This window comes from Gobio gobio (genome assembly GCF_949357685.1).
Source record: "Gobio gobio genome assembly, chromosome: 21".
Lineage (NCBI taxonomy): Eukaryota > Metazoa > Chordata > Actinopteri > Cypriniformes > Gobionidae > Gobio > Gobio gobio.
In genome coordinates, this window is record NC_137117.1 from 5577763 (window position 1) to 5590262 (window position 12500).

Consider the following 12500-nt stretch of genomic DNA (forward strand, 5'->3'; position numbering starts at 1 on the left):
GGATGGTGTTCTTGGGATGGTACTCATCATTCGACCCAAAAAGTTCTATTTTGGTCTCATCTGACCACATGACTTTCTCCCATGACTCCTCTGGATCATCCAAATGGTCATTGGCAAACTTAAGACGGGAACCTTCCGTGCCATGCATGATTTCAAACCATGACCATGTCTTAGTGTATTACCAACAGTAACCTTGGAAACGGTGGTCCAGCTCTTTTCAGGTCATTGACCAGCTCCTCCCGTGTAGTTCTGGGCTGATTTCTCACCTTTCTTAGGATCATTGAGACCCCACGAGGTGAGATCTTGCATGGAGCCCCAGTCCGAGGGAGATTGACAGTCCTGTTTAGCCTCTTCCATTTTCTAATGATTGCTCCAACAGTGGACCTTTTTTCACCAAGCTGCTTGGCAATTTCTAGGGCTGGTCCGAATACCATTTTTTGAGCTTCGAAGCTTCTGTAGTAATCAACATCGAATATTCGAAGCTTCGGAGGGAAGGAGCTGAACATATCCTTCTCTCTAATAAAGGCTGGAATCAGGGCAGGGCTTTTATGCTCCGCGAACGGGCAATGAATAGTGATACAAAACACACAGATCTGTTACGTCCCAGTTTTGATATATTATAGTAGCTAGTGAAAATAATTCTGTTCAGTTATAGAACAGACTAAGAGCCCCTATTTCTGCCGCTGGGGCCGGGCTTCGGGACAATTTTCACGTCATACCTCAAACGCGGGCTTTTTCCTTAATTTTATATGTTAGACATTCATTAATTAAAAGAAACAATGAGGTGTGCAGCGCTGGTGGAAACAACATGAGACTATGGCAACACGACTGTTAAGACGGCTCGCAGTGTTTAGAGTATCGCCGCAAATGAGTAAAGCAAGCCAACACGCAAACTGCCAAACCTCTTAGATGCTCAAAAACACAATCATCTTCATTAAAATGAATGAGACTAAATGCTCTTACAGTGCTTAGGTCACTCGTTCTGATATTGCGGTCTTTGATCTTGAAATGAGCTGATGAATAGCCTATAATGCAGCTCATATCTGTTGCTTTCGTTGACATGAACTCCGTTAAATGTGCATGTAGCGCAAAAATTGAAGATCGGATTTATATTAATTTTGCGGAGAGGTCAGAGGTGTAAGTTAAGACAACCTGCCTAATTTTGATTTATTTATTTTTGAACACGTTTCCTAAAAAAAAAAAGTATTATAAGCAAGACAAGTTAAGTGTTGATTTAAGAGGATAAATGGATCAAACATGTGTTGTTAACTCACTCAGTCCGCTTGGTCGTTACTTAAAAAAAAGAAAACTTTAATTTAGCAATCAAAAAAATGCTTTAAACATTTTTCTAAATTAACTTAATAAAGAAACGAAACGAAATATAACTACTTTGACATTAAAAACAAAACTGAACTATTTTAATGGCTGCAACAATGTGTAATAGGGAGGAATGTTTACTCAAAAAAAAAAAGTTCTATATGGCACTAAAATAAATAAAAAAATTAAATAAATAAAAAATAATAATAATTAAAAAAACACGTCACGTCACTTCATTTTATTTGTTTCATTTGCGCCGTTGCGAGCAGCATCAGCCTCAGCTTGTCAAAAATGCCTTTTTACTGTGGTGGTGGTGGTGATAGTAGGCTAAATGTTTAAACCAACATTGTGATGCTTGAAGTGTTTTATATCTATGGATTTCATTACAAGTAAGACAAGTCCAGTGTTGATTTAAGAGGCTAAATTGATCAAACATGTGGTTAACTCACTGTCAGCTGCTGGCCGCTTGGTCATTACTTTAAAACAACTAAAACTTTAATTTAACAAACAAAAAAATGCTTTAAACATTTTTTTAAATTAACTTAATAAAGAAACGAAACAAAATATAACTACTTTGACATTAAAAACAAAACTGAACTATTTTAATGGCTGCAACGATGTGTAGGCCTAATAGGGAGGATAAAAAAAGAAAAGAAAAAAATCACGGGACTCAGGCCGATAGTTTTGGTAAGCTGTTTGACACGGCCAGGCTAGGGTCTAAGACTAACTACAATTAAAAAACTGAACGTGCCACTCGAGCCAAACTAACGGCCGTCTCAGCACATCAGCAGCAGCAGTCAGATCATATTCTACACAAGAGCGAGGAGCTAAATTACAAGATGATCGAGGAATATTTGGTTTTAAAGCGATGTAAAAGCGCCTACTTAAGGGAGTTTGTCATTGTACTGTTTTGTTGCTATGTTTTTCATTATAGAATAATAGCTAATGAACCCACAATTCAAGCAACCCGCCCCTGAATTGGCAAACCGAAAGTAAACGCGGCGCAGAGCTGCATGCGTTCAGCCGCTCAGCGCACAAGCACAGCATTGAGGGAAACACTGAGGGAATATTTTTTCACCGTCACATCCCTAACGTATAAAAAGGATAATACATTTTGATTATATTATTCTATTTTCCACAATGTCAAACGAACGCAGTTTAACCCAAAATGCAAGCTCAGACACGGCTTCTGCCACATAAGCTTGTGCAGTTGTGCGCTCTGCTGCAGGGAACACTAAGAAGAAGAAAATATATGTATTAAGTATAACAAGGCTATTAAAAATGGCTTGGCTATAAGATAATTGAAAAAAAGTATTGTATTTTATAGTGATTTTATAGTGTAAACATATGCAAGCGCGAATGAGAGCCGTTTTGAGTGGGATGCCAGGTGTTCGCGAAAAAACAACAACAACGAATATTCGAATCACAAATTTGAAAATCGAATACCAACCCATCGAACGAATATTCGAATATTCTGGTCCAGCCCTAGCAATTTCCCCGTAGCCCTTTCCAGCCTTGTGGAGGTGTACAATTTTGTCTCTAGTGTGTTTGGACAGCTCTTTGGTCTTGGCCATGTTAGTAGTTGGATTCTTACTGATTGTATGGGATGGACAGGTGTCTTTATGCAGCTAACCACCTCAAACAGGTGCATCTAATTTAGGATAATAAATGGAGTGGAGGTGGACATTTTAAAGGCAGACTAACAGGTCTTTGAGTGTCAGAATTCTAGCTGATAGACAGGTGTTCAAATACTTATTTGCAGCTGTATCATATAAATAAATAATCTTTAAAAAAAAATCCAGAAATCACAATATATGATTTTTTAACTATGTCTCTCACAGTGGACATGCACCTACGATGACAATTTCAGACCCCTCCATGATTTCTAAGTGGGAGAACTTGCAAAATAGCAGGGTGTTCAAATACTTATTTTCCTCACTGTATATATATATATATATATATATATATATATATGTATAGACCAGACATAGTCAGGCCAATAAGAATATTGAATGACCAGACAATTCAAATCATGTAAGGAATGTGCTTATGACTTATACAAATACTTAACCCAGACCAGACTGTCGGGCCTTCAGGGGTTAAAATGTATTACACAGCGAGAAGCCCAGCTTGTAAGGCAGGGACATCCAAATTATAAAACCTGATAAAAGTGGACGGGGAGGCCCAGCCTGCCGCCTACTGATATCATGCCTCTAGTACAGTGGTCGCCAACCTTTTTCAAGGCAAGATCTACTTAAAGATTTTTCATGGCCAATTCAGAGTTTTTTTTTTTTTTATTTCGAGAACATCTGTGGGGTTTTTTTCTTTTTCTTTTTTTTCTCTTTGTTTAAAGCTACACTATGTAACTTTTCCGTCCACTAGAGGTCGCCTGTTCAAAACAAAGGCGTAGTTTGATGACACCACGTTTGAGCGCAGAATCTTGGGACATGTGCTCACACGTCCCGGTTCCTCGGTTAAAATAGCAATTTCTCACGATTTACAAATAGTTGGAAACATTTGGGATATTCTAAGTACTCAACTGAACAAAATATATAACACTGGCCTAGTGGTTTCTGGATATTTTACTGCAAAAATCCTACATAGTTCACCTTTAAGCACATTATTTTGTTGTTTATTTGCTCTAGTCCAAACTAGCCTTTAAAAAATTAGCCATTTGAAATGTGAGGCAATCACTGCATTTTAATCACGATCCAAACAAAGATACACGCATGTAGCATGAGCAGTGTTTTTTTTTATTTAAATTAGATTGCATCATTTCAAGACTTTATTCAGTGACTTTAGCTTTGTGAAATTGTTACATAAGACACACCTGCACAAAACAAAAACAGATGGACTGAATAAAAATGCTAAATCACTCTTTGACAGTAGATGGTGCTTATGGAAAAGAAGCGTTTCTTTGGGTAGCTACCGCTGTAAAATGCCATCAAAACTATTCTGGAGACAGTCAGTTTCATTCAGAGATACATTCATGTAACCCCCCTCCCCTCCCCAATTCAATATTTATATTTTTCTTCCTATATTTCAAGCATCCCGAAGTTATCTTGCTGGGACTATTTATACCTGGTCCACTTCATGTGTTTTTACAGATCAGATATATGATTTATCAGAACGATTCCATTTACACTTTAGTCACATAAATGTGTTGTCTTCAATTCCCACGCAATATGCCGTTTTAATGGAGTTCACGTCACCGAAATCAACAAATATGAGCTGCATTGTATTGATCAACAGCTAATTTCAAAATCAAGGACCGCAATAGGAGAGAGAGTGGCATAAGCACTGATCATTTCGTTTCTTTACTTTTAATGATAATGATTGTGTATTGAGCGGCTGCAACTTTTACTTTCCTTTGCGGCAGTTTGCTGAAGAGATATTCAGCCGCAGTAGCGCTGTCATAACTATAGCATCGGTCGATTTGTGCTGTGCGAATTGAGGTTGCACTTGCAGAGAATACATTTTGGGAGCATAAGGAGCGATTTTGTGCCTTGATAATGTGTTTGTAACGCTTTACACAGAGAGGCCAGATAGCTGGCCTGAATGGTTGTAGTCAAGTGAAAGCAAACCACTGCTCTAGTAGAATGGGCTTTGATGCCTATAGGGCAGATGTTTATTTTGTATTTAACAGGCTAAATTGGCTTTTGGCTAATCAAAACAAGTCCGCAATCTGAAATTAACGGGAAATTGAATTGGAAATTAAAAGGCTGAAAGGTGAAATTAAAGGCAACAACTGCATTATTCTGCAATCCAAACAAAGATGTTACTTAAATCAGCATTTGTTTTTAAATTCAGTGTAAAGAAAAAAACTCTTTACCAGTCAAATTAAATAAAACCAAAGTATATAATTGTTCCAAAATGTTAAATCAAATAATGTTTAGTGCAACGAAAAAAACTAAGATGCTACAGCAGGTGCTTTTTAAATCAAATTAAGTCAATGTAATTTTAAGGTAAAATAAAAATGATCATCCTATAGGCTACAGAACTGATAGTATTTCATTTCAAAAGTGCATGCATGTTCTTCTTTAGGCTACAAAAAGAAGTATTTCGGCTTTGTCACAAGTTAGTCTGTTTCGTTCTCATCCGATCCAACACGTGAGAAGCTGAGCTGAACAAACGCTCACTATCAGGACGCGGAGAGGTAAGCTCGCGCAACTTTAGCTCGCGCAGGAAAGCGGCTCTTCATTCCCTTCAGCGTCTCTTCCCTCAGTTCTCCAGTTTCCGTTTGTAACACACAAGTGACATGTTCGCGAATGATTGCAATATAGGCGTATGTGCACGCGGGCGCACTTCCGGAAAAATCGGCAGAAAAATACAAAGAAAACCGATCGCGCGCTAGAACCAAAAACCGGTCGGTTCCGGTTTTTGGCCGGTCAACCGGTGCATCCCTAGTGAGAACCATGGTTGATTTCTCCAAAGCGGGGCTATTAAAAGCACAGCGCATTTGCTCTCCCTGATCCTCTCTATGACCTGAGGTAACATTGAGATTGGGGGAAACGCATAAAGAGGAAGGTTGGGCCATTCGTGGGCCAACGCATCCTCGTGCTTGGAGAAATATATTAGGCATTGAGCATTGTCTTGTGAGGCGAAAAGATCGACTTTTGCCTCGCCAAACATGCCCCAAATTGTCTGAATCGTTTGTGGGTGAAGAGACCACTCCGCTGGGGACACTTTGCCCCTGGACAGTATGCCAGGACCCAGATTCAGAATGCCTGGCACATGAGCCGCCCTCAGCCAGCTCAGATTGTGCTCCGCCCATATTAGGACTCTTTCCGCCATCGTGTGTAGACCAATAGATCTTAGGGCGTTTTCACACCTGTAAGTCCGCACCAAGGTCCGAACCGAAGTTCATGTTTTGATACATTCGGTTAGTTTTGGTTTGGTTTCACATTGCAATTATGCGAACGCACTAAAGAACTTTACATGACACACTTGTGTCCACTCGTCATCATCATGTGGGCGGCATCTGGACATTGATTGGTTTGTAAACGGACGTGCGTCTGACGTCAGCGTCTTTGACAAGAGTGAATGAACGGATAGCATTGCTTGACTATTTTCTTTTCGTTAGGTTTAAAAGTGAACATTTCAAGCTTTATATACATATTTCTTTACACATATTTCTCATGTTTGTGAGACGAGTATCTGCTGAGTTTCGGTTTATTTGAGACGCGCTCCAGTTCATGTGCAAAGCATGTGATCGCTCCCGCGATTATAGACTATTTGCTTCTTATTTATTAAATCCAGGCAATTATCTGATTAAACGTTGATTAAAATTAATATACAATTTATACAAAACGAAATTCACATTAAAGAAAGGCTTTCTAAGCAAAATCATACAAAATTTCGTTCAAAATCATTTCTGACCTTCTGTCTTCTGACATATTGCGCATCTTTTCACTTTTCATAATCAGTGTAGCCTAGATGAAATTTAAAAATAACATTATAATATTTAAACATAAACAGGAACTTCCTGCAAATTGTCTGAAAGTATGAACCATATAGAAAATGCTTTCACACTAGAAACGAACCAAACATTTGTTCAGTTTGATTCGGACCGAGATCACCTCTTTTCATCAGACCAAATTTTGTCTGTCCGTGGTCAGGGGGAGGTTTCACATCTGTAATTTTGATTCGGACTAAACTGAAAAGTCAGAAAATCCGGACCAAACAGGGTAGGTGTGAAAGGGCCCTTAGACCGCCCTGGCGTTTATATAGGCTACCACTGACCTGCTGTCCGTTCGGATCAGGACATGGTGGTGCTTTATGTACGGAAGGAAAGCTCTTAGCGATATCGTGACCGCTTTCATCTCTAGACAGTTTATGTGAAGGCTCTTCTCCGAGTCTGACCAGAGACCGGACACTGGCCTGCCCTCGTGAAGGGCTCCCCAACCTAGGTTGGATGCATCTGTCGAGATAACTTTCCACTTCGTAACAGTGCCCAAACTCACGCCCGTTTGATACCAGACAGGATTTTTCCATGGAGCCAGAGCCAACACACAGCTGTGGTCTACCTTGATTTGTAATCGGCCCGAAAGCCATAAGTGAGCTGGAAAACGGCAATTCAGCCACATTGATTCTGAGGCCCAAGCATTTCAAATGGTTGAGAAGCCAAGATCTGTGGTTTAATAAGAGATGGTGGCCCTTGGTGGGCTGGGCTGGTCCAGCCTTACAGTGATGGCTAGCAGAGGAGCTGGAACGCTTGGGCAGGAAATGTCGCATTGCCTGTGAGGCCTTTTATGCCTCGGTGAAGCGTTCTGTGAACCCAACCACAGAGGGACTGAATCAGGGCTCAGCATTAAAAAAAATTCCCACTGGCCCCTGGGGCCAGTAGATCAGAGTTTTGCTGGCCCCTTCTATATTTTTATTAGCCCTGAAAGAAATATAAGGAAAACTTTTCCATTAAGCTGTATGTATTGTATACATTAGGATTAATCAATACAGCAAATGGAGTACATGAATTAAGAGCTAGAGAGCCCCTGGAGACATGCAAAAATAACCAAATTGTCATTGTAACTATGAATTTTTTATTGCCTGACCAGTAATGTTAGCACTGTGTTTGCCTATATAATGTGTATCTTTGTTAATTGTTTATCTCAAAACAGAAGATAAACAATTAACAAAGATACACATTATATAAGATATTTTTGGCTTCATTTAGCCGTAGTCACATGACATAGGTGTTTTGAATCACGCTTCGGATCGTTCGACTCGAAACATCTGCGCTTCGAATCGCGCAAATCTTCGGAACTACAGTTTTGCGTCAGCCATCCCTGACGTCAGAGGTGGACAAAGTACACAACTCCATTACTCGAGTGAAAGTAAAAGTATTACTGGTCAAATATTACTCTGTTACAAGTGAAAGTTGTTAAAAACTATTTTAACTTAAGTAAAAGTACAGAAGTACTTGCTTTTAAAAGTACTTAAGTATAAAAAGTAAATTTTCCTTTTTTATGTCAATGCATTATTTTATTATTGTTGCATTTTTGTATAAATGCACGCTATACCATGGTGGTTTAAGCCAGTTAGTGATGCTCCATACGAATACCTTGAACTAATTTAAATACTTAAAAGTTAGAAAGCTTTTTACAAAGCTGCTGTCACTTTAAGGCAGAATGCACAAATCCTACACACTGATACACATCCAATATTCCCCCAACTGTTTACATTCACTTATGACATAATCAACTTTATTTACGTGAATACTTTCCAAAATGAAAATGTTTACATTTTGTGTGTATTGGTCTGTTTAAGTGCGAAAAACACACAAAAGAAAGCTCTATTCAGTACTCGTGCTCTGGCATCTCAGAGGCACAAAAAAAAAACAGACTGAACTGAACTCCTTCATCATGCTTTTTCAGATTCATCCATATGTCTATGCTTCTCTTTCTCCCAGACATTTACATTTTGCAAAAAAAAAAAACTTTTAAAGAAACAAAATCATCCACTGACTTGCAAAGCTGCTACAGAAATGACTTTTGACTTTGAGGACCTCGATAGAAATGTAGTGGAGTAAAAAGTACGATATTTGTCTTTCAAATGTAGTGAAGTTAAAGTAAAAGTTCCCCTAAAAAAATAATACTTCAGTAAAGTACAGATACTCAAAAAGTGTACTTAAGTACAGTACTCAAGTAAATGTACTTCGTTACCGTCCACCTCTGCCTGACGTGCACATGAAACCGAAAGTATAATTTACTCGTCTGGTCTCGGTCTGTTTCGGAGTGCGCGCGCTGCCTTTGGAATGACACCCACATTCACTCATGACACAAGTCAAGCACTCACACTTTGGATCTATCATTTATGAGCAAAGTTACGGTGATATATTAGCTAGCTAGTTGAGTAACTTACCTTCGACATGCTACATCGGTGAGGTACTGAGAGCCAACGTCTGCGCGATTCAGTGTGACGGTATGACGTTTGTTTTGCCCGCGCGGGCCAGTGATTGGCTATTCAACTAGCCCGACATACTCTTTTACTGGCCCCGGGCCATCGGGCCATTGCTTATGTCGAGCCCTGAACCGAATAATCCTGAAGGCGACATGGGCGTGTCCAGGAAAGTGGTCTTGTCCGAGTCTTTCATCTCGGTTAGGTTGAGCCACAAATGGCGCTCCAACACCGCCAAGTTGGCCATACATCTGCCGATCGCCTGAGTGTTGGCCTTGATGAGCGTGATGAAAATGGCGCCTTCCACGACTTGGATAGTTCCTCGTGGAGTTCTGGGACGAAGGGAGCGGGTTTTTGAGCGGTCGGGTGGCGGCGGTTCTTGAAAAACCACTCATCCAGTCGGCTTCTCGTGGGCTTCTCGTCAATGCCGAGGTCGTCCACAGCCTTAGTGAGCAGGCGCAGAAGCTCAGCGTCCACTGAGGTCGACGGCAGGCTTCAATCCAGAGCTCAGCGAGGTGAGTCGCTGGAGAAGAAATAACCGGACTAACCTGGCGAGACCGGGTCTCTTATACCCTTGGCTATGCAAATTCTGCTGCCCCTTGTGGCGGGAATATTAGGGGGATCTGATTGGTCCATCCCGCCCAGCGGGCTCGCCATAGGTTCCTGCAGTTGCAGCGGCACAGCCAATCAGCACGCAGCTGCTTCCTGCTGACAGCTGTACTGCGTTTTACATGGTATTTTAGGATAAAAATTTGCTTCAAAATCTCGAGGAAAGGAACAAAGTTCCCCTAGCGTTTAGCTAAACGCAATACAAGAGCACTCTCGAAAGGGAACTTTGTTTTTCCACCTCCAAGAAAGGACAGGTGCTCTCCATTATTTCTCCTTGTTTACTTAAAGGCCGTTTTCCTTGCTTTACTCGAGGCAAAAAGCCATGTGTTGACTTTGAAACAGATTACATTATATTCGTCTGTGGTGGAATTACTAGATTTTCGCATCGATACATGTTTGTTTTAATGCGGATGCGCTGTCACTTTAATTCAGCGCCAGCACATCAAAAAATAGACTCTGTGCGGAAACGATCGCAGCACAGCTGTAGGCTATCCGTTAAAATGGGCACGGAAAAAATACGCACCGCATACGGAGTATGTGTGAAACGGGCGTTGGAACAGTAGCAGATGTATGCACCACTTTCATACGGCTTACCGTTACAGTTTTGTCCACACCCTTCTTCCGTCATCATTATATTTTACGGGGAAGCAAAATGCATTTCAAGTTCTTCTACTTCTCGGCTAGCCACTGTTGACTGATTAGCATGCCCTGTTCACGTGAACACATGTTTCTCTGAAACTCAGGGTTTAAAGCAGCACTAGTTAGGTTTTGCTCTCGGGTCCCCCTACAGTCGGGAAACAGTATTGTCCTCTACTACTGTCGTAAACTCTTATCATCTTATATCAGGGGATGCATCGCACATGCATTTGTTGACATGACAACTATGATAGCCCTGAACACTGCAGGAGTTCACATGCGTGTTCTGCTTGCGTCGCGTCTGAAATGTCTTCATCCCAGGTACAGTGGCACATGTTTCAGCATGTCATATGAATATCATTTCATGGGTTTTCTTTTTTTCAAACGCCAAATGATCGCGATGCTCACGTTTACCAGCCAGCGTCATTATAGTAGCCTAGTCTATTGGTTCCCGTTTTACAGACTCTATATGATACTTCAATTCAATGTTTGAGTGGTAGGTAATAACCATATATCGTCAATATTATAATATCAAGCTACCATTGATGAATCTGCAAATTTGAAAAATCGATTTGCATTATAGCTTGAGGCAAGACAAATAAACAAATATCACAGACATGTTAGGTATCCTAAAATATGATTTTGTACGTCTTACGTATTTACTTGCAAGAATGTAGCCCCTCCTCCTTCAGCTCACGCCAACGAGCAAACGCTGGCCAATGTTGATCCTCCTGCCTTTAATCCCATCACTTTCTCCTTTCTTCTTTTTGCTTTCCTCCGACAAAACCTTTGCTTTCTTATTTTTCTGTGCTGCTTCGGCCATGACTATAACATCCGGCAAACAAACGATAGTTGGGCTCGCACGTCTGAATTTAAGGAAGTGGTGGTGGAAGTGACGTATATGCCGTAAAGCAGTCGAATTTTGTAGTTCTTTTTTTTTCTCGGGTTACTACCCGAAACCCGAAGTTTAAAAGTACGATTAAAAACGATACAGACCCCGTCAGGCTATGGCAGACGTGTCATTCAACCTATTGTAAGTCAATGTATCATCACAAGAGGTTTGAAAATATATTATAAAGGTTGAAAAGTTACCTAGTGCTGCTTTAAAGAAACGAGATCACATAAAAAGCAATATCGGCTTTTAGTCTGCAATCGCTAAACAATTCAGATTAATCCACAACTTTAAAAAAATGCGCAATAAATCCGCGGGTCACGTGCGTGCCGAACCGTGGTTCGTGATCCGTACGGATCAACTGTGATCCGTTACACCCCTAGTACCGAATGATATTTAAATAAATGCTTTTTTGGTCACTGTGTGTGTGTCAGGCGTGTGCTCCGCTCCAGCAGTTCGAGCGAGTGTGTGAGGAGCTCAGCTGTGCCCTCCAGAGGGAGCAGCGCGCTCAGGCTCTGCTGCACGACCAGGCCTCTCAGCTCTCACAGCTGGGCCTCAGCATGGAGCTGCACACGGGGGACGAGCTGGAGAAGGACCGCACACTCGCACAGGCTGTGCAGGTACACACACACACACACACACACACACACACACACACACACTAATGTGCAATAGGCTTGCTACGATAGTCGGTGTTGCCGGTGTTACCGGTGTCCAGACTCAACACCGGTTACATCACTTGCCCACCGTGGCACCCCCCACCGCCTTTTTGATTTTTTTATAGTAATAAAATAATTTAGTTCAGTTAGAGAACAGACAATACAAATAAAAACTGAACGTATCTGCTTAATAAAGCAGGATCCGACCGTGAGTCTCGGCAGTGGCAGGAGTCATTCCTCAGATTTAAGAGTGAGGAGCTGACGGAGATGATCGCGGAAGATTTGTTTTCAAAGCGAAACGTAAAAGCGCCTATTTAAGGGAGTTTGTCATTCGTTTTGTTGTTGTGTTTTTCATTAAAAATAATAGGCTAATGAACCCACAATTCAAGCAACCCGCCACCGAATTGGTGCTAATTCAAAACCGAAAGTAAAATGTGCACGGCCGCACAGAGCGTGCATTGTTTCCTTTCGCCTGGCTCCGCAGTGCGCTG

General features: G+C 41.1%; 1 protein-coding gene across 2 annotated transcripts in view; it reads left to right on the forward strand.

Annotated features, from left to right (window-relative positions):
• Positions 1-12500, forward strand: part of ccdc171 (coiled-coil domain containing 171) — a 40474-nt gene that overhangs the window by 24436 nt on the left and 3538 nt on the right. For both annotated transcript variants that reach the window (XM_079802200.1, XM_079802201.1), the window contains one exon: positions 11785-11970. In XM_079802200.1, the coding sequence (XP_079658326.1) occupies positions 11785-11970 (186 nt within the window). The remainder of the gene's footprint in view (positions 1-11784; positions 11971-12500) is intronic.